We start from the raw sequence: 23072 nt of genomic DNA, 5'->3' as shown, positions 1-23072 counted from the left end.
TAGGAATCTTTGATATTCAAAGCCCTACTTACCCTTACAGTTGTTTAAACAGGCATTATGCTGTTTTACCTAAAATCTCTTCTGAGGTTCAAAGATTTAAATATTTTTGAGGACATAGAAACAGTGAGGCTCCTGCTTTTAACCTTTCTGGGACTTGGAGGTGTTTTTGAAGATCCTAGGCTTGAAAAAATATATGAGGATTTGGTTTATAATATGTGGGGATCTGAGATCTTTAAAACTATAAATACTGATATAGGATATGTTCTTAGAGAAAATGACTTGTCTTGGAGTTGGTAGTACAATTTAGATGAGTAATCAAGAGTGAGTGAGGTGAGAGCTAATCGACTAATAGGGATTCATTATCTTCCTGCCTAAATTTGTTCTGGGATTGTGTCCATAATTTAAGCCATTTAAGATCGTCAGTAGTAAGGATAAGAAATCTTCATTTTCTCTGCTTTGGATAACTGTCAAACTAGGGGAAAACTGAACAGTCACTAGATCTTTGGGAGAGTTGTTTTTTTGTTTTTTGTTTTTTTAGTAAAAATGAAAAAAGCATGAATTAAAAAAAAATTTCCTGAGAACAGAATGTCTAAACTTGATATTTTAAGCAGATTATTTAATACAATAAGTTTTAAAAATTAAGTGGTTTATTGACTTAAACCATCTTGCCTTTAAAACACCTGGGTGTTTGCCTACATATGAAATTAGGGTCATTAGGTATAAAATGTGTTTATGAAGTATTTAAAGATACTCAAAACTAACTTACAAAGGATGCGAGAATAATAAGTTGGTTATGTCTTATTGTGTTTTCCTGAGCAGGCTTATCACCTTTGAATTCACTGATACTTAATTGTATTGAAATTTGGAATTTACTATTTTTCCTCCCCAGGTTTGGCCGACAGATTTGAAGAATACCCTAAACTGCGGGAGCTCATCAGACTGAAGGATGAGTTAATAGCTAAATCTAACACTCCTCCTATGTAAGTGGGGTTTTTTCTTCCCAACTCAGGCTTAAAATATTAGTCTTTTTGTCATGTAAAGAGGCTTCCCTGGTGGCTCAGAGGTTTAAGCATCTGCCTCTAATGCAGGAGACCTGGGTTCGATCCCTGGGTCAGGAAGATCCTCTGGAGAAGGAAATGGCAACCCACTCCAGTATTCTTGCCTGGAGAATCCCATGGATGGAGGACCCTGGTGGGCTACAATCCATGGGATCGCAAAGAGTCGGACACGACTGAGCAACTAAACTAACTAACCTTTCTGAAGTTTGAAAAAAATTCAGCATCTTTGAAAGGTTAACACACTCTTTCTTCTTTATAGTGAAATGTATTAGTTTGAAACTCTGGCACTGAGTACACAGTAGGTTGTCATTTTATTTGTTTACAGTTTACTGGATAATTTAGAGTGTCTTTAAGTTTTTTTTTTTTAGAAAATCTTATTTGTTGTACTCTTAACTGTCTTTAAATGTTTTTAAATATCTTTTCTTCTCAAAATTACGTATTGAAGAAAGTTAGAAAACTTAAGAGAGAGAAAATAAATGAAAGTTAATTATAACTTGGCATCTAGGGATACTATTCTTAACATTTTGGAATACAAAAATTCATTTTAACCTTTGCTAACAGAATGATGTTTCCCTCAAAAAAATGTGTATAATCCTTAAAATTGGAGACTCTTTAGCTTACTTTGAACATATTGTACACTTAACAATTTGCTAAAATGTATGTTATTAATGATTAGAAGAACCACAAAGATAACTGAGTTTGTAGAAAAATTTTTAACAGGCTAATATTTATCATATTTAGAAATATTTAAAGTAACTTATGCATGCATGCATGCTAAGTTGCTTCAGTCATGTCCGACTCTTTGTGACCCTATCGACTGTAGCCCTCCAGGCTTCTCTGGCCATGGGATTATGCAGGCAAGAATACTGGAGTGGGTTGCCATGCCCTCCTCCAGGGGATCTTCCCAACCTAGGGATTGAACCTGGGTCTTCTGCATTGCAGGTGAATTCTTAACCGCTGAGCCACCGGGGAAGCCCCAAAGTGTTTTATATTTATATTTGAAATACCTTTATACTGTGTAGAAATAACCATTAAATAAAGGCTAGTAGTAATTTATACTAGATGGCTGGAAAGGACTGTTAATATAAACACTATTGCTAACAAACAAACTAGCAAAAGAAAATTATGTCTAGCTTTAGAAACTTTTTTAGACGGAGGAATTTAAAACAAAACAATTTTTCTAAAGGACAATTGAAGGAAAAATAATGTGATATTCCTCGAAGTATTATGATGATAATGGAAAGGGACTCAGACACTCACATCTGAGTATGGATTTTCAGTATAAAAATGGGAGAGGTTTATACTCAAGATGTTCCTGTAGGTTCATGGTTTTGCTTTGCAGTATGATTCTATCCATGTCCTCAGGAAGAACAATGGTAGATTATTTTACTGTCTGTACTGAGGAGAGAGATTCCTCCATAAAAAGGTATTTAGTTATTAGCTCATGATGACTTTGAAATAGTATTAGGAAATATTTAAGAAACTTTTTTTCATTACCATCTGTAATCTTTTACTTCTTATGTTTTAATCTAATAGGTACTTACAAGCAGATATAGAAGCCTTTGACATCAGAGAACTGACACCCAAATTTGATGTGATTCTTCTTGAACCACCTTTAGAAGAATATTACAGAGAGACTGGCATCACTGCTAATGAAAAATGCTGGACTTGGGATGATGTATGATGAAACTTTCTACATTGTAATGAATTATTTATTTTTCAAATGAATATATCTTTATTTGATCAGAGAATAATATTATAAATACTGTTTTAGGAATTATAAATATAGATTTATAGTATATATTATGGCTGAAGATGTAAGGGACAGTAACAATTATTATAATATCTTTGGTCTTTCTTTTTGAGGCAGAAGTTGAGCAGGGAATAAGTAAGTTGTTTGTAGAAGCCTTAAAATTCCAGTCTTAGAGTCCTTGGATGTATAGCTAGAAATAAGTCTAAAAACAGATTGAATGGTTGATAGCTTTCTGTATTTGGTTTGTTTCAGTGAATGTCAGAGTATTCACACACACATATATATTAGCATAATTTTTACTCGTTAAAGAACTTAACGGTATAATAGATTTAAAGTATATATAATCTCAGTCTTATATAGTTGCAGTAAAGTTCTGTTTTCCTAAATAAAAGTAAACAAACTGATAGCTTCAGTGAGTTACATAAAGTAATCTGTTTTTATTGGTCAATAACAAAAATAGCAAATATATATTTATTGAGTACCACTCTGTACTAGGCAACTAGGTACTGGAGATTCAAAGATGAATGAGACTTAGTATTTGGCCTTAAGGAACACACAGTTAAATGGGATAAGCAATGACCTAAATAGATAATTGCAGTATCATTTTGTTAGTTCAGTAATAGAGGATTACATAAGGTGATCTGAAAACAAACCTGACCAAGTTTAGGAAGCTGGGGGACATAAAGAGGAAGTGATGCCTGAACAGATTAGCCAGAATTGGCCGCTGAGAATGGGCTGGGCTAGGAATTCCAAGCTGAAGCCACAGCAAGAGCAGGAGGCAAAGAGGTGAGAATGGAGGTCTGTGTGTATGTTGATTGTGTTGAAACACAGATGGAGACTATCTAGAGATGCTGTCTTCTTAGAAGCTTGGACTTTTATCCTGAAGACATTAAGGAATCTTTGAGGGGCTTTAACTAGTTTAGTAAAATGGTCTAATTTGTGGAGAAGGATGGTCCAGAGAAAATGAAGACTGGAGAGGGAAGAGCAGGTAGAAGACTGTTGTAGTAGTCTGGTTAGAAGATGAAGGTTCCCTGAATTAGGGTGATGGTAGTAAGGATAGAAAGGTGATAAATTCAGTAATGTTTTGTAGGTATGTCTGGTGAGATCTAATGATTGAGATGAAGGAAAGAGGTAAGGATGTTCAGAAGTTTGAGTCTTGGGATGAATGGGTTCAGTTATCACTGGGTGAGAGTCAGTTTAAGAAGAGGAGCAGGATTAGAGGGTTTAGGGTATGCTGAATGTGTTGATGAGAGGTGTATGAGAGACATTCAAGTGGAGGTTGGAATAGGAGTATGCAACTTAACAGAAAGATCTGGCCATCTCCAAAGATGGATTTTAAAGGCTTAGCATATTAAACCTATGAGAATAAATGAATATGTCTTGAGATAGTATCTCAGTTAGGATACAATGTGAATTTTCAGTAAAGCCTCAGGAAACTAAACATTTAAGAGGCACATAGAAAAGATGTGAAAAGAATGGGTCACAGATGAATGAGATGAATCAAGATAGTTTGAATGTCATGGAAGCCAAGGACATAGAGAGCTTCCCTAATTGAGGAGGAGCATGTGATCAAAAGCGCTGAACACAGAAGAGAGGTAAGGAAGGCAGTGGACTCAAACTCTGTAAAGTGATGTTTCACAGGAAACTGCTTTGAATCCTTGCATATCCCCTTCTGAGTTAATAGTCGTTACTGTTGTTAGTATTACTTACTCTTCAAGATATAACTTCAGTTTTTCTTCCTTGAAGCTTTTCCTACCAGCCTCAATACCTCTGTCACATTTATTTACATTTTTATTTTATTTTACATGTTTTTCCTCCCCTCTGATAAGTATAATCTGTGTTTATTGTTGAAACACAGAAATATATATTATCCCCAAAACTTAAGGTTAAAGACATAGTGCTGTTGATACTTAGGGCTGAGAGGTTTTCCAGATAGGTTGTACAAGTTAATATTCGTTCTGATAGTGTTTAAGAAATATCTGTTTTTTCTCATCAAAATTAATATAGAAAGTAATCTTTTTCAATTTAGGCAAAAGAAAATTGAAAAATTAATCTTATTATGTCTATGGTTAGTAGTTAGGTTGAGCTTTATTTTCTCTGGCCAATCTCTAAGAGTTGGTCAGTGAAATCCAAGAGTTTAAATTTTATATGATAAACTAATACAGTTTTTGTAATAAAGAAATTCCATTTTATATGCATATTGAAAAGTTTTGTCTGGAGCCCTAAGAACTCTAAGCTCTTAACCTTTATGTAGTAATAACCTAAAGAAAGTGCCAATAGCTAAATATAAATTTAAAAAGTGAGTTTCTCAGGTATTCTTTTTCATGTTAGAGTCAGTGGAGGTCACTGTGTTTTAGTTAAGAATATAAGCGCTTACTTAAAATACCAATATTTAGTATTTATAATTGTAATGTCAAGAGTTATTTGCTTAATGTTCTTCACTGTGTGCCATTACCTACCTTAGCTATGCCATGTGTAAGTGTGTGTAGGAATGGATGTGTGTGTGTGTGCGTATTAATGTTTATTCATATTCTTAAGAGAATATTAGATCAGGCGTTATATCAAGACAAAATTGGAAGTGTAAAACTGAATAGGTTTATGCCTATTGTAATTTATTTCCACTACCACTCTCAAATAATGTTTCTTTTTACCTAGATAAGTTATAGGTGATATGGTTATGATGCACTCGAGTAAAAGTTAAGGAACTTCCCTTGTAGTCCAGTGGTTAAGACTTTGCACTTCCTTTGTGGGGAATGTGGGTTCTGTCCTTGGTTGGGAAAGTTCTACACGCCCGTGAGGTATGGTCAAAGAAAAAAATTAAGGAAAAAAAATTTTTTAACTTAAAATTCCTAATTCCTAAATGTAACTAATAAGTATTAGCTTGATCCATGGTTTGTGGAACTTGTTAGCTGTAATAGGAAGCAGTAGAATAAGAATACCATATAAAATGATTGCTTTTGTAGTCATTTATATACACTATGGTAGTCCCCAAATTTAGAGAGTTAATTATTAAAGAACTTTTTTTTTAATTGAGATACTCAGCACATACAAAGCCAACAATTATAGCCTAATTTTTTTTTACATTTCAGACCTAAAGTGATCATTACAATGAAATATGTATATTGATTTATTTCATTTAGAATTGTTCTACTGGAAACATTGTCCTCCACAAACATTTGTGGTTATGTTTTATTTTAAGTTTGCCCCTAACTTTGAGGTAATTGAATCCCTTTTCTTTTCAGTTTCTTTTTCTGTAACTGGTAACAGGTTGCTCTAAAGCTATACCTTATAAAATTCCATAATTCTATAGATATGGTTTCCTATAAACTTTTCATGGAGAAGACAGTGGCAACCCACTCCAGTACTCTTGCCTGGCAAATCCCATGGACAGAGGAGCCTGGTAGGCTGCTGTCCATGGGGTTGCTAGGAGTCGGACACGACTGAGTGACTTCACTTTCACTTTTCAGTCTCATCCATTGGAGATGGAAATGGCAACCCACTCCAGTGTTCTTGCCTGGAGAATCCCAGGGATGGGGGAGCCTGGTGGGCTGCCATCTATGGGGTCGCACAGAGTCGGACACGACTGAAGTGACTTAGCTTAGCAAACTTTTCGTATAAAATCAAGTGTATCTATGTGCATGTGTTCATCTGTGTTGTATTAATATAGAAAAAAAAACCCATAAGAACAAGTTTTAAGGATAAAATTTATTTTCCATTGTATTTCCTAAAGAAAATTAGTACATTTAAAGAACACATATATTGTAAGTGAAAAGGAAAGTGAAGTCACTCAGTCGTGCCTGACTCTTTGCAACCCCATGGACAGTAGCCTACCAGGCTCCTCCATCCATGGGATTTTCCAGGCAAGGTTACTGGAGTGGGTTGCCATTTCCTTTTCCAGGGGATCTTCCTGACCCAAGGATCAAACCCACGTCTCCCACATTGCAGGCAGACGCTTTTACCATCTGAGCCACCAGGGAAGCATATATTATAAGTATATAAACATATACTGTAAGTCCTGATAAATCCCAGTGCTTGTTCTTTTGGATTTAGAATGAATGGGAAACAAGATACTTCAATGCAATACTGTTTTGGTTTCTTCCAGATTATGAAGTTAGAAATTGATGAGATTGCAGCACCTCGATCATTTATTTTTCTCTGGTGTGGTTCTGGGGAAGGATTGGACCTTGGAAGAGTGGTAAGATGGTGGTTTTTTTTTTTAAGTGTTTTTTTAAAATTCATAAGAAACAATAACAGTATGTTGTATAAGAAATTTGAAGATTAAGTTTACATTGTTCTTCATTTATTAAATAGTACTCAAATATTCAGGAAGGAAAACTTTTAAAAAGAATATGTAAAAAAATTTTTTAATTAAAAAAAAAAAGAATATGTAAAAGACAGTACCCCTTAGTCAGTTAACTAGCTTTCGGAAAAATCAAACTACAATTTACTTCAGGAAGAGAACCGTTTAGAGATTTGAAATTGAATTGCAGCTCAGAAGTGTGCAGCTTACTGTTGTATACTGTCCATTCAGTTCAGTTCAGTCGCTCAGTCGTGTCCGACTTTTTGCGACCCCTTGAATCACAGCGCGCCAGGGCTCACCTGTCCATCACCAACTCCCGGAGTTTACTCAGACTCACGTCCATCGAGTCCGTGATGCCATCCAGCCATCTCACCCTCTGTTGTCCCCTTTTCCTCCTGCCCCCAATCCCTCCCAGCATAGTAGCTAAAATGTATTCTTCTGAGTAGCCTTAACTCATGAATTCCAAATGTAACCCGAATTGCATTGGATAATAACACAGCATCTAGAACACATAGTTTGAAGGGATTAATGAGAGTGAGAAAGAAGTTTATTATCTCAGTTTATTTTAGGTACCTTATGTTTATCATATTCAGAACTTCTTTTGTCTTTTTGGTTGGAGTATTTTGAATTTCTAAATAGAAACAAAATACTGAAAGCTTTTTTCTTAATACTGGTAGCTTTGTGGCTAGTTTTGGTCTCAGATCTGCTGTCCAGCAGTGAAACTTTGGGTAAGGAGGTATTTACTCTTGTGTTTCATTTTCCTCACTTGTTATGGGGTAATATTTACATTTTTAGAACATATTATTAATACTTGATATACTACCAAGATCTCATTTAATCCTGGTAATTTTAGGAGGTGTCCATTTGACAGGTGAAGAATTTAAGTAGGATTATATTGAGATAAATTTGTGCTCAAATCCTGAAGTTCTGCAGTTGCTTTGTATTTTTTGTATAAATAGCAAGTTTGAGATTGTTGGATCACATCATTGCTTCAGTCATTTATTAACTCCATGGTAAGACTATAACTGTATACTGGGAATCTGTTTTATTGCTGGTATCTCCCTAAGATGCTGTAAAAAAAATCTAAGAAAATAGAAACACGCCATATGTTTTTATAGATATATCGGTATATTTTATAGTTATATTACCCTGTTTAGATCAAATATCTAGCTTTGAGCTTTTCTCCCACCCCTCAGATTAGCTTGAAATTGATTAGGAGGCTTTATCTTATTTGTTTATGCATCAGTTTATCATACTAGTGGAAGCAGATTTTGGCCCAAAATAATTACAAAAATAATATAGCATGAGAAATACTCATGAACTTGTGCTAAGTTGATTAGGGCATGTTGAATTTAGGCCCTTGTGATACTTCATGAATATCCAGTGCTAAACAAATATTTGGCAACAGGAACAGATAGTCATTGTGATTTTTGAGATTTTAAGTTAAAAATGTAAGTTCCATTTTGAGGTGTATCTCAGTTTATACAATGAAAAGTACATATATTTTATGCTCTACTGTGTCTTTATTTGTACTCGATCATAGTGCCAACAGTGTTGCACTGCACAATTTACTTAATTCCTCCTACTTTGCGCTTAGTCAGTTAGGGGTAAGGACTGTATCTTACTCATGTTTTTAATCCCAGCAGCTAGCCAACACCTACATATGGTAGGGCTCAAAATGCTTCTCTGTGTACTCACTTAGCAAGTATTTGTTATATGTTCATATATAACAGATTCTAAGACACTAAGATTCAAACCTCTCTATTGTCTAGGTTACATAAAGCTGAAAGTAAAGTTTTATCTTATAAAGAAATATACAGACAATTTTAAGTCTTTGGATTTTTGAGGTTTAGTTTTAAATATATAAAAATAACATTTTGCAAGACTCATTTGAAAGGAAGTTACTGATTAGAACTTCTCAACAGTTTTTAGCTTTATCAGAGGATAAAAAATTGAGGTGGCAAGAACAGTTTACCTTTTGAATTAGTTTTTGATTAAAGAGGGGCTGATTGTTTTCTTATTTAAAGGTCACTCTCTATTGATGACAGTGGAAGGTAGTATAAAGAACTGGAATATTATATAGTCTTTTCCATGTTTTGGTATTATATGTTTTTATAATGGCTGTATATTTAAAGACAAGTATTTCTTTTTTTCTGTTTCTACAGTAATACAAAATTATTATGATGTCTTGGAATTTAGTGTCTCAAAACCTCTAGGAAGTTTTTAATGCTAGTTGGTTAAGTATTGTTTATTTCTTTTAGCTAAGGATTTTTTAAAAATTCTCTTATTTCTAGTGTTTACGCAAGTGGGGTTACAGAAGATGTGAAGATATTTGTTGGATTAAAACCAATAAAAACAATCCTGGGAAGACTAAGACTTTAGATCCAAAGGCCGTTTTCCAGAGAACAAAGGTATTGTCTTTACTGTTTTTTCTATATTTTAATTATTTTCTCTCAAGTTTTACAAATGACTCCATGCTGTTTAATTCATTTTGGTGGAAAGGTTCTTCTCTGAGACTTGCACAGATGGCATTGAGCATTAAAGTAACACAGCCAAGTTCATTTAAAAAATTCTGTTCACTCAGAGAAGCCTGTGCTGTGCTGGAGAAAGTAATATGTATTCCCGTATATCCTATATTACTGTCATTCTCAGTCCGATGTGGGCTTTTGGTACTTCTGACCCCTATAGTTTTTCCTTTCTCTGGACTCAGAAAAAAGAAATGGCAGCAAGACTCATAGCTGGCCAGCTGAGATGAATATTTCTCTCCTCTTCCCTTCTTTTTTCTGGGCTCCCCTGATAGCTCAGTTGGTAAAGAATCCTCCTGCAATGCAGGAGACCCCAGTTTGATTCCTGGGTCAGGAAGATTCCCTAGAGAAGGGATAAGCTACCCAGTCCAGTATTCTTGGGCTTCTCTGGTGGCTCAGTTGGTAAAGAATCCACCCGCAACGCTGGAGACCCTAGTTTGATCCCTGAGTTGGGAAGATCCCCTGGAGAAGGAAAAGGCTACCCACTCCAGTATTCTGGCCTGGAAAATCCCATGGACAGAGCAACTTTCACGTTCCCTTCTTTTTTCTACATAAGAACCTGAAGAAGCCCTGAGAACCTCTGATTCATAGAACTACCCTCCTAGTTATCAGGGTTTAACAGTTTGTCCTCCAGCATTTCACTGTTCTGGGAGCTTCACGGGGAGAGTCTTTTTGAAGTCTTTCTTGGGCTAGAAATTCTTTTTGAAGGGAATCCAAGCCATCTTTGCTATTATTGGTTCATGGAGTCAAGTGAGATTAAATTTATTTAAACTTTACCCTGTTGTCCAGATTAAATAGAGGTCAAAAAATAAACAACAAAAAAAGAAATTGTTTGACTTTCACATTTATGTATGTTGAGTATTTTAAGTTTGTATCCTTGCTTAAAGTCTTCTCTCCATTTGAAAAGGCTTACACCTTGTATATAGATTTGCTCTTGGATCATGTGAGGCCCAATATAACATCAGATTCTGAAATCAAGTGCCATGTTTCCATAACTTCTGGGAACAAGTTACTATCAAGAGTTGCAGAGGAAAAGATCCCACAGTCATTGACTCAGTTATCTAAAATGTGACGGCCCTGAGTTTAATGTCTAGCTTCCCTGCCAGTCTTCGAAGGTCCAGAGATCCAGGTTTTTCCTATTGTGTTTTTGCTGATATAGAACTATATCCCAAAGATTCAGAGAAATAGTATTGTTTTGGAATTTGAAATGTAAAATGTTGTGCAATATGACTGTTTATGAAAAGAAATTAATTGGCCTGTTTCTATTGTTACTTAGGAACACTGCCTTATGGGGATCAAAGGAACTGTTAAGCGTAGCACAGATGGGGACTTCATTCATGCTAATGTTGACATTGACTTGATTATCACAGAAGAACCTGAAATTGGCAATATAGAAAAGCCTGTAGAAATTTTTCATATAATTGAACATTTTTGTCTTGGTAGAAGACGCCTTCATCTGTTTGGAAGAGATAGTACAATTCGACCAGGTAAGATCTCAGTGGGGGGAAATGTTAATAGTTCCTTGAGATATAGATGTTAAGAAAGAGTACACGGTGCTTTGTAAAATAAAATGCTTATGACACATTTGACCCCTCTTCTTGGTATATTTTAAGTATACTAAGCTCAGTCTTGTTTCAGTACTCTTTCAGGGTTCTCTTTCCTCTCATTCTGATCCTGACAGACCTTTTCTCACAACACTGCCTAAATTAGCCAGTTTCACAGTAGTATCCAGACCTTCCACCACTCTTTCACTCATAGCACTATTATCTGAATTATAGAATCGTTTGGGCATGTTTATAGTCAATCTCTTTAGCACTGCAGTCTCACGGAAAACAAAGACTGTCTTATTTTCTTTTGAACCAGCATTTAGGTTATTAAGTAAATACTGTGTTGAAGAAATGCATAATGGACATTTGGTCCTGTCCAAAATGTCTGTAAGACATTTGGTCCACACCAAAAGGTTCTTGATATTTGGCCCTGTCCAAAATCATTTGGCAGGGACCAGATTTGCTCAGGTTTCAAGGATCTTTTGGCGTGAACAAAATGTCTTATTTTTAGATAGCACTGACCAAATGATCCTGTAGAAAATAACCATACGTTTGTTAAATAAATGACATATCTTAGCCTTATTAGTACTTGGCTTGTCTCCTTACATATATCATGATACTGTTTTATCAAAACTTTAACTTTTTTACTTAATCTGTATAATGTGAATTTACAATTTTGAAAAATTGAGTAGAAAATAATTAAGCTGTTACAGACTGGAATTTTCTTTCAGAGGGGACAGCTTTTGTTTACAAAGTATTGTTGAAGTAATTATACATTCTCTTTCTTCTCGGAAAATATAAAAGTTACTTTTAAGGACATTGCATCATTCAATCACAGTATATAAAATCAACCTGTTTGGTTTTACCATGCTAGAAATGTTGTTTAAAGCTGAAAGGAGCCAGAATCTTACTTGTTTTAAAAAGTCTACATTTTACACAAGGTAAAAGCTGAAGAAGGTACAGTGGAATAATTTGCCTTCAAAGTACATAAGAATTTAAAAGAAACTCTGATGTTCATTCTAAAAAAAGTAACCCTTAAGTTGAGGTAGGTATAATGGGATCCATTCTCCCTTCCTCCTCCCTAGACTGGTCAGCTATTCTCTGTGGGTGTGCTTTAGTGAACACATAGAAATATCTTCGTTTGTAGAAACTGGTCTTGAATTTCATAAACTTCTGTAAAATGATAAAGGGAAAAATAAAAGTGCATTCTCTTTACAAAGAAATATTTTGCGTGTGAAATGTTTTTTCTCTGTGGCTTAGGTTTAGAGAAAATGTTTTCTGTATTTAAAAGTTAAATGGTTTTTCTCCTGGCAGTTTGTTATTCAGAATTGCGTTGCTTATGTTATCATTTATCATTGCTTTTTGGCTTAATATTGTGGTCAAATAATATGTATCTTAAAATACCACTAATTTGTAATTTGCTTTGACCGAATTTAGATAACTGAAAATAATGTAAATTTTTTGTTGTTGGTTATAGTATTTGTGTATGCTGTTTCTGTCAGCCATGTCTTTACTGATGTTTTTAACTATTCTATGAGAAAGGTATGTTTAAATCTATTAAGATCATGGGCTTGTGGTTCTGTTTAGTTGTCAGTTTTGAATTTATGCCTATTCAAGATTGTTATTAGGTGTATTTAAAATGTAGGACTTTTATGCCTTCCTTGTAGATTGATGCTCTTAATATTATGAATTGTCCTTCTTCATCCAGTTTCTTAACTTTAAATCCTACTTCATCTAACATTATTACAGTGATTCCAGCTTTTTTGGGGGTTATGTTTGCTCTGTATATTATTTCCATCCTGTATTTACAGTCTTCCATATCCTTTAACATACTTCTTGTGATCAAACACAGAGGTAGTTTTCATTAAATAGGTAGGTTTAATCTTTATCTTTGAATTTTTTTTTTTTTTTTTTTTAAATAATTGATTGCGGTGCGCTTCCCTGAGCTGTGGGACTTGCACCCGGGACTCGGCTCAGACACCTGAAAAAAAAAAAAAATTGATTGCTTCCTTTTCCATGTTTGGTTTCTGGTGTTTTTTTTTTTTTTTTTTTGGTTTTTGTTTCTTTGGCTGAGAGACATGGGATCTCAGTTCACAACCAGGAATTTATCCCGTGCCCCTTGCTTTGGAAGTGTGGAACCCTGACCACTGGACCACCAGGAAAGTCCCTTAATTGAATTGTTTGGTGATGGTGGTAGTGGTGGTTTAGTCGCTAAGTCATGTCCAACTCTTGCAACTCCACGAACTGTAGCCTGCAAGGCTCTTGTGTCCATGGGATTCTCCAGGCAAGAATACTGGAGTGGGTTGCTGTTTCCTTCCCCAGGGAATCTTCCCAACACAAGGATTGAACCCTAACCTCCTGTACTGCAGGCAGATTGTTGACCAACTGAGCTATGAGTCAAGTCTATATTTAATGTAATTTCTTTTAAAAAAATGTTTTTTTTTTTTATTCATTCTTGGCTGTGCTGGGTCTTTGTTGCTGCACAGACTTTTCAGCTAGTAAGGGCTACTCTAGTTATGGTGCACAATCTTCTCATTTGAGTGGATTTTCTTGTGAAATAGAGGCTCTAGAGCAGGAGAACTTCAGTAGTTCTGGCATGTGGCCCCAGTAGCTGCAGTTTCTAGAATACAGGCTCTGTAATTGCAAATGGGCTTAGTCGTCCCACAGCATGTATGATCTTCCAGGATCAAGGGCAAACTCGTGTCTCCTGCATTAGTGTGGGGTTTCTTTACCACTGAGCCACTAGGAAAACCTTTAATGTAGTTTCTGATATTTGTGGTTGTTCAGTCACTCAGTCATGTAACTCTTTGTGACCTCATGGACTGCAGCACCCCAGGTTTCCCTGTCCTTCACTATTTCCTGGAGTTTGCGCAAACTCAAGTCCATTGAGTTGGTGATGCCATCGAACCATCTCATCCTCTGTCATCCCCTTCTCCTCCTACCTTCAATCTTTCCCAGCATCAGGGCCTTTTCCAGTGACTTGGCTCTTTGCATCAAGTGGCCCAAGTATTCAAGCTTCAGTTTCAGCATCAGTTCTTCCAAATTTAAGGTTGATTTCTTTTAGAATTGACTGGTTTGATCTCCTTCCTGTCCAAGGGACTCTACAGAGTGTTCTACAGCACCACAATTCAAAAGCATGAGATCTCTGGTGCTCAGCCTTATTTATGGTCCAACTCTCACATCTGTATATGACTGCCGGAAAAATCATACCTTTGATTATACAGACCTTTGTCAGCAAAGTGATGTCTCTGCTTTTTAATATGCAGTCTAGGTTTGTCAAAGCTTTTCTTCCAAGGAACAAGTGTCTTTAAATTTCATGGCTGTAGTCATCAAATTGGCTGTAGAAAATAAAGTCTGTCACTGTTTCCACTGTTTCCCCATCTATTTGCCATGAAGTGAGGGGACCGGATGCCATGATCTTAGCTTTCTGAATGTTGAGCTTTAAGCCAGCTTTTTCACTCTCCTCTTTCACTTTCATCAAGAGACTGTTTGGTTCCTCTTCGCTTTGTGCCATAAGGGTGGTGTCATCTGCATATCTGAGGTATTGATATTTCTCTAGGCAATCTTGATTCCAGCGTGTCCTTCATCCAGTCCAGCATTTCTCATGATGTACTCTGCATATAAGTTAAATAAACAGGGTGACAATATATAGCTTTGACATAGTCATTACCCAATTTTGATCTAGTCTGTTGTTCCATGTCCATTTCTAACTGTTGCTTCTTAACCTGCAGACAGATTTCTCAGGAGGCAAGTAAGGTGGTCTGGTATCCCATCTCTTAAGAATTTTCCACAGTTTGCTGTGATCCACACAGTAAAGACTGTAGTGTTGTCATTGAAGCAAAAGTAGACATTTTGCTGAAACTCTCTTGCTTTTTCTGTGATCCAGTAGATATTGGCAATGTGATCTCTGGTTCCTCTTCCTTTCCTAAATTTACTTTGTACATCTGGAAGTTCTTGGTTCACATACTGTTGCAGCCTAGCTTGAAGGATTTTGAGTGTTACTTTGCTTGCATGTGAAATGAATGCAATTGTGTGGTAGTTTGAACATTCTTTGGTGTTGCCCTTCTTTGGGATTGGAATGAAAACTGACCTTTTCCAGTCCTGTGGCCGCTGCTGAGTTTTCCATCTTTGCTGGCATATTGAGTGCAGCACTTTCATAGCATAACTTTTTAGAATTTGAAATAGCTCAGCTGGAACTCTATCACCTCCACTAGCTTGGTTCATATTTATGCTTCCTAAGGCCCACTTGTCTTCGCACTCCAGGAGGTCTGGTTCTAGGTGAGTGATCACACCATTGTGGTTATCTAGGTCATTAAGACCTTTTTTGTACAGTTCTTCAGTGTATTCTTGCCACTTATATCTCTTCTGCTTCTGTAAGGTCCATACTGTTTCTGTCCTTTATTGTGCCCATCTTTGCATGAAATGTTCCTTTGGTATCTCAGATTTTCTTGAAGAGATCTCTAGTCTTTCTCATTCTGCTTTCCTCTATTTCTTTGCATTGAACACTGAGGAAGGCCTTCTTACCTCTCCTTGTTCTTCTTTGGAATTCTGCATTCAGATGGGTATATCTTTCCTTTTCTCCTTTGCCTTTTGTTTCTTTTCTTTTCTTGGCTATTTGTAAGGCCTCCTCAAACAAACATTTTGCCTTGTTGCATTTCTTTTTCTTGGGGATGGTTTTAACCACTGCCTCCCTATACAGTGTTAGGAACCTCCATCCATAGTTCTATACGCTGTATCAGATCTGATCTCTTAAATGTATTTGTCACTTCCACTGTATAATCATAATGGATTTGATATAGGTGATACATGAATGGCCTAATGGTTTTCCCTACTTTCTTCAATTTAAGTCTGAATTTTGCAATAAGGAATTCATGATCTGAGCCACAGTCAGCTCCTGGTCTTGTGTTTGCCAACTGTGTAGAGCTTCTCCATCTTTGTCTGCAAAGAACATAGTCAATCTGATTTCGGTGTTGACCATCTGGTGACGTCCATGTATAGAGTTGTCTCTTGTATTGTTGGAAGAGGGTGTTTGCTATGGCCACCTTAATGTTTGCTTTACATTGGTACAACCAGTTCTGTGTCTCTTTCTCTCTCATTTCTTTTGGATTAAGAATTCTTATATTATTCAAGTGTTTCTTTTTTATTAACTTGTTAGATATTCTTTTATTGTTCCTTCACTGGTTTTCTTGGAAATTGCAGCATGTACCCTTGAATTACTAAATTCTAAATTAAAGTAGCATATTGGTTTTTTTTTAAAGGGTAGGAAGGCTATGGTTTAAACGTCATAGTTTCTTTAGTCTTTTAAAGGCAGTTTTTCTCTATATATACAGTCATGCCTGAGTTTTACACACATACTAGATATACAGCTACAGAATGAACTTTGAGTTGTTGAGACTTCTGCTGTACATGTACATGAACATCTTGTTTGGAGGTTTAGTAGATGATTTTACTCTTATAAAAGTAAAATATTTTGGCAACAGAGCTTGTGGCAAGCAAATATTTCCTCTTCACTGGCTTAAAAGAAAGTAATATGACTAGATGCTCAGCTGGAGTTGTATGTTTTTCAGAAAGTGTAGATGTCTATAGGTATTGAATATTAAGATTATGGCTGTAGTGTTTGAGGAAATAAGGAACAGATTTTTATCTTCCATCATTAACCTTTGTACTCAAAAATAGCTCTTGAATCTGGGAACAATCTCCAGTGGGAACTGCTATTTAAAGGAAGTAGAAAACTTTAAAAAACAGCAAAGCTATTTGAACAATAAAAGGGAACATCAAACAGATGGTAATCTTTTAGTAATTGAAAAGTCAGTGTAACAACATTAAAGAAAATTTTCAAGAGGAAAAAAGATTCAACCTCACTACTTCCAAGAAGTATTATTTTTTTGCATAATACTTTCCAGTCCTCTTGTGCATATAAATTTTTACATAACTGTGTCATTCATCATTTTGTATTTTTCTCAGTATTATGTCAAAATATATGGCAAAATTATTTCTACATTTAAGTAATTAGTTATGATGCTTTTAATGGCTTTATAGCATTATTTTAAGTTTTTTTTTTTTAATGTGAGTGGAAGAACCTAAGGAGTAGAGAGAGCAGATAATTATTAAGTATAGCTATAGATATAAACCTAAACAGCAACTGAAATAAAAATACAAATTTTGGTGCCAGTTTGTATTTATAATATTCTATAACTATAACATAATGGGAATTTTCTCCATTCATTTAGCTATGGCCACTCTACCCACTTTATATTATACATTATATCTCTGATAACCTTCTATCTATATCTATACCAGTTGTACAAAGTCTTAGAGATTTAGATTTTATTTTTTGCTTGTAAACTACTATCTGATTCTTTATCTTTGCCCATTCTTGCACAAATTATTTTAGTATTAAGAAAGAATATCCATTTGGGAAAATTATGTAGTAGAAAGTTAACCATGTAAATAATAATAGGAGCAATTGAGAGAAGTCTGTTCAAGAGGCTATAATTTATTTGGGTCAAATCCTCAAATACATTTCTTCCTCAAGGAGATAGTCTAAGGTATATAACACATACCAGAGGAATAGTCTTTATTATTGCTTTAAATCTTTAAAAGTTGATATGTGTATCATATTCACTGAAGCCAGGCTAATTTAAATTTACTTGGTTCTTAGAAATTAAGGATTCGAAATTTTAATAGAACACTGTTGCAGTGAAGAATTTGTGAGTGGGAGGCAGTGTCCCTTGCAGTTTACTTTGTAAAGGTTTACGTCTTATTTATGTAGGGCAATATAGCATGGAGACAATATTAACTATTTTTATTAAATCTTTGAATTTTTTCTTACCTCTTGCTTGTGTGTTGTGTTCCACAGCACCATATGTATAGTAGAAAATAAACCAAAAGCAAGTAAAAGTCTCATAGGTTCAATTGTCAGTGAGACCACATAGATGTGCAGTGTATTGTTTCATCTCATTTTTATCAAGGTGTCTACTTGATGAGACATGAAAAGCATCATATGATTTTATCTGTTATTTTTCTCCAGATAGTAACAGATTTTATCTGTGCACTGTTAGACAATTTAAATGATGAACACAGTTTTGTACAAAAAAAGGCTACTACATTTTAGAATGTGACCCCAGTAAAATATTTTGCATTTTATCATGGACCTAATAATCTAAGTCCCATCACTCCATGGGAAATAGATGGAGAAACAGTGGAAACAGTGCCAGACTTTATTTTTGGGGGCTCCAAAATCACTGCAGATGGTGACTGCAGCCATGAAATTAAAAGACTCTTACTCCTTGGAAGAAAAGTTATGACCAACCTAGATAGCATATTCAAAAGCAGAGACATTACTTTGCTGACTAAGTTTCGTCTAGTCAAGGCTATGGTTTTTCCAGTCGTCATGTATGGATGTGAGAGTTGGACTGTGAAGAAGGCTGAGTGCCGAAGAATTGATGCTTTTGAAGTGTGGTGCTGGAGAAGACTCTTGAGAGTCCCTTGGACTGCAAGGAGGTCCAACCAGTCCATTCTGAAGGAGATCAGCCCTGGGATTTCTTTGGAAGGAATGATGCTAAAGCTGAAGCTCCAGTACTTTGGCCACCTCATGCGAAGAGTTGACTCATTGGAAAAGACTGTGATGCTGGGAGGGATTGGGGGCAGGAGGAGAAGGGGACGACAGAGGATGAGATGGCTGGATGGCATCACTGACTCAATGGACGTGAGTCTGAGTGAACTCCGGGAGTTGGTGATGGACAGGGAGGCCTGACGTGCTGTGATTCATGGGGTCTCAAAGAGTCGGACGCAACTGAGCGACTGGACTGAACTGAATAGTCTAAGAAATAATCTTGATAAGGCAGAAATTGTGTGAGATTAATTTTTCAGGTGAAGAACCTAATTCTTAGAGATTCCTCAACCTGCCCTGATGATCAGGAATCGCCACCTGCAGGGAACCTGAAGGCCCGAGGTCTCCATCAGGCATTTACAGTTAATTTGTAGTTCTTCCTGTTGCAGATACAATATAATCAATCAGAAACCATCCTTATAAGGAAAATTATCTAGCAATGTAGTTGACAAAACCTTTTTACCTATAGAAATATAATATGTAATGGAAATTCAGAAAGATAATTCATTTCATGAAGACACATGTTTAAAGTGGATGTTGAAGGATGGAATTTTCACCAGGTTGACAGGATAGAAAAAATTATAGGCACAAGGTGGAGATCAGTGTGCAAACAGTTAACTATAGTGGTTCATTGTTTCAGCAGTGTGATTAGAAAGCTAGTTCAGACCTCATCGTATAAGGCTTCCGATTCCATGTTACTGAATTCTGGCTTAGTGGAAAGCCCAGAAGGTTGTGCAGAGAAGGAATGTGGTTTCAGCTTTGCTTTAGGCTTTCCACTTTTAGAGGAGGAGAGGTTGGGAAAGCATTACAGTACACAAGTATGTCTGTTGTATGTGTAGGGGACAAAACTAGTAGAAAAACAAAAACTCTAAGGGTGGCAGCAGAAATGGAAAGATGGTAACAAGTAGGAGCAGCATGGTAGTAGGTTGAATTTCTAAGACCTGCCAGCTGGGTTAACGTGGTTGGAAGAGAAGAAGCAAAAGTTAGTTCCAGGATGTTAGTCAGAAAACTGGAACCATTTCTACAAGTAGGAAGATAATATAAAATTTAATAAATTTTCACTAAGCCAGAACTCAGTGTAGTGTCTAATATTTTCTAAATCCTATTCTCACAGAATGTGAAATATGGATGGAAATGATGATTATATTATAAAAGTTTTTAAGAGGAAAAACAAAACAAAAAATATATATATATGAAATCAAAGACCATAGTTAAATGCCACATGTTCTATGTAAAATATCAATATTGGGTAAGTGATAGGGGCATCTTTGGAAATACACTGGAGATTTGAAATGGCTCCTAAAGATAAGTAAGAGAATTGGGGGGAAGAAAAAGGTTAATGTTTTTTCCCTCCGTTTCAGGGTGGCTTACAGTTGGACCAACTCTTACAAATAGTAACTACAATGCAGAAACGTATGCATCCTACTTCAGTGCCCCGAATTCCTATTTGACTGGATGTACAGAGGAAATTGAGAGACTTCGACCAAAATCACCTCCTCCCAAATCTAAATCTGATCGGGGAGGTGGAGCTCCCAGAGGAGGCGGAAGAGGTGGCACTTCTGCTGGCCGTGGGCGAGAGAGAAATCGATCTAACTTCCGAGGAGAAAGAGGTGGCTTCAGGGGGGGCCGTGGAGGAGCACACAGAGGTGGCTTTCCACCTCGATAGTTTTTAGGACACTGATCCTATTAATGCCCCTTCACCTTCTTTCCGATAGTTTGAATTTCACCCAGGAGGTGTTTAGAACTCTGTTCCAGCTTGCACTTTGCTTTAGTTTCTCTAAGCTACAGGAATATTTTAATCAACCTCCCTTGCAGTTGTCACTGTCGCGTTTTATTCAGGGTAAATGAGTCATCCTGTCTTTTCTCCTGTGCATGAAACCAAACAGAGTGGAACAACAGAAATACCTTCGCTTTCAGAAACGGAATTTAGTCTAATTACAAAGGCTTTTGCTTTTTAGGAATAAAGTGAGCAGTGAAAAAGACCCAGTCTGAAGTATCATACGGGTGCTGAGAGTAGTTGATCATGGGCATCCCACCACTGCTGTCACAGCAAATGGGAAGCTGTTTGCAGCCTTGATGGAGTGAAGTTGGGACAGATGGTAAACTTCTCTTATGGTTTCAACATTTTCTCATTGAAACAATAAAAGAGACTTTTTTCTTTTTGAAAAATCTTAAGTAAACTCGTGTAATTTGATCACAGAAGAAATTAAGAGACTCCTCCCAGGCTTAAATCTGATCAGGGAGATGGAGCCACCGGGCAGAGAGGAGGTAGAGCCCATAGACATACTTTACAAAGAGGGAAAAAAGTGCTCATTATGATCTCAGTTGTGCAGCTACCGATGACTGTTACTCATGCTTCCTAAGAAGCTGACGAGGACAAATAGCCAAGTAGCTAAGGACAATAAAACTTTGGTGTGATCTTGGATTGACTTTCAAAGCAGTTTCATATTCCTTAGCAAAATAAAAGAATTGGAAGCAACAGATACACCTGGTTATCAGGTGCTTGGTTTAAACATTTTGGGGAATAAAGTACTTGGTGATGGGAAAATGACATGCATCTTTAAACTTTTTATGGAGAAAAGGTAAAACCAATTACAGAAAACCCTCAACTTAAGAAGAGAGCTTGGAAAAATGGAACTGCAGTTGCCTTCTAAGGGACTGGTTTTCCAGATAAGTTGTATGAGATTTTATATGGTCATTTCTATACTGTCACTCATGTTTTGCATGAATCTGCTGAATGAAATAATACCATTATTGTTGATAAACATTTTTTATCTTATGTATGATTTTTCTAATGAAATTTAAACCTTTGAACTTCGAGAGTCTCTTTTCTGTGAGTGGGATTGTCGTTGTTACCAAATGAAAAAGGATTGACCTCAGATGAGACTATTCTCTTGGTCTGTGAGTAGTCCTTTATGTGCATTGGCTCATAAAATGAGGTTATGTTATATCCTTTATAGACTCAGTTTGAAGATAGGGACTGAATTATAGGAATATGCTTGAGATCCTTAAAAGCGTGATGAATTTTACTTGCTCAACCTGTTAGACCTTTCTAGTACAGGTAGCATTTGACTAATGTTCTTCTTGATGTAGATATGATGTGGAACTGTTGGTTAGAATTTTTACTGAAATGGTACATTTTCAGCTCCATTAATTAATAGAGAGAACTCTATTTGTTAAAGATGACCTGGAAATGAAGAAGACAGATACTCAGTTGCCCAGTGGGAGTCCTTAGACACACCAGCTAGGGAATGATTCTGTCCTTTAAATAGGACTCTAGCCTGGTTCCTGCTCTGGGTCAGCTAGAACAGAGTTCATTTTGGGGAATATTGTACCCAAACACTACTGAACCATATTAGACCAGGGAATTGTTGTGATGTCAGTCACAGTGTAGAATGAGACAGCACAGTGCACGAGGCATCGAGCTTTTTAGTGGGGGATCAGGTGTGGAGTCAGACTCCACAGGTCGCATATCCAGAGTTGGAGTGGGAATCAGGGCTGCACTAGCTAATACTTTGGTAAGTAGAAGAGCTACCTCCTATAAGTCCTTGGCCCAGTTGGGATTCATTCTAAATGATAGTCTTTGATCGGAAGGTCTCTTTTTGAGTGTGCTGTTAAAAACATAAGCTTTTGTGTATAAGAAAGGCTTTTCTTGGAACAGTCCTGTATAATCTTGGGGTCCATATAGGATATTAGCATTATCTTTGATGTTCAGTGATAGGGACTGAACTGATAGGGACTTAAGTATATGCTGTCAGTTTTTAAGTTATAAACCTGGGACTCCCCAGGAGGTTAGAACATTTATCTGGCAAATTGAGCCCACCGAAGACTCCCATTTCTGAAAAGTCACATTTGCTTCTGCTCTCAAGACCCCCAGTCAGTTAGTTACTCATGTGAACATTGTTAGGTATAATGCACAGAGGAAATACTACCTCATTTAATCTAGATGTTCTTTTCCTGTAAACCCTTTTTCTAGAATTTGACAAAATATTAAAATGATCAGTTTGAGTCTGTGTTATAGTTCTTTTGTAACTAGAGGGGCTGATGAACAATGAAATCAAATAAGGTAGGTTTTTTCCAAAAATACTTATAAAAAATTAAATTTGAAGTCAGTGATATAAAGTGCATATAGGAATTATGTATATAATGTGAATCAGTGAAGCAAGCCATGAGTTCATTTTATAGTGGAATGACGACTGCAGCCATGAAATTAAAAGACGCTTGCTCCTTGGAAGGAAAGCTATAACCAACCTGGACAGCATATTAAAAAGCAGAGA

The 23072-nt window shown here is 36.2% G+C and overlaps 1 protein-coding gene across 3 annotated transcripts in view; it reads left to right on the top strand.

Annotated features, from left to right (window-relative positions):
- The window catches only part of METTL14 (methyltransferase like 14), a 40434-nt gene extending 17631 nt beyond the window's left edge, over positions 1-22803 (top strand). For all 3 annotated transcript variants that reach the window (XM_040237395.1, XM_040237398.1, XM_040237397.1), the window contains exons 6-11: positions 890-980; positions 2595-2736; positions 6914-7006; positions 9406-9522; positions 10913-11123; positions 20157-22803. In XM_040237395.1, the coding sequence (XP_040093329.1) occupies positions 890-980; positions 2595-2736; positions 6914-7006; positions 9406-9522; positions 10913-11123; positions 20157-20461 (959 nt within the window). In that variant the 3' untranslated portion in view covers positions 20462-22803. The remainder of the gene's footprint in view (positions 1-889; positions 981-2594; positions 2737-6913; positions 7007-9405; positions 9523-10912; positions 11124-20156) is intronic.
- Positions 22804-23072: the final 269 nt, after the last annotated feature.

The sequence above is a fragment of the Oryx dammah genome, unplaced genomic scaffold (assembly GCF_014754425.2).
Source record: "Oryx dammah isolate SB20612 unplaced genomic scaffold, SCBI_Odam_1.1 HiC_scaffold_3, whole genome shotgun sequence".
Taxonomy (NCBI): Eukaryota; Metazoa; Chordata; class Mammalia; order Artiodactyla; family Bovidae; genus Oryx; species Oryx dammah.
The sequence above is the reverse complement of the archived record's forward strand: the minus strand, read 5'-3'. Positions and strand labels throughout refer to the sequence as shown.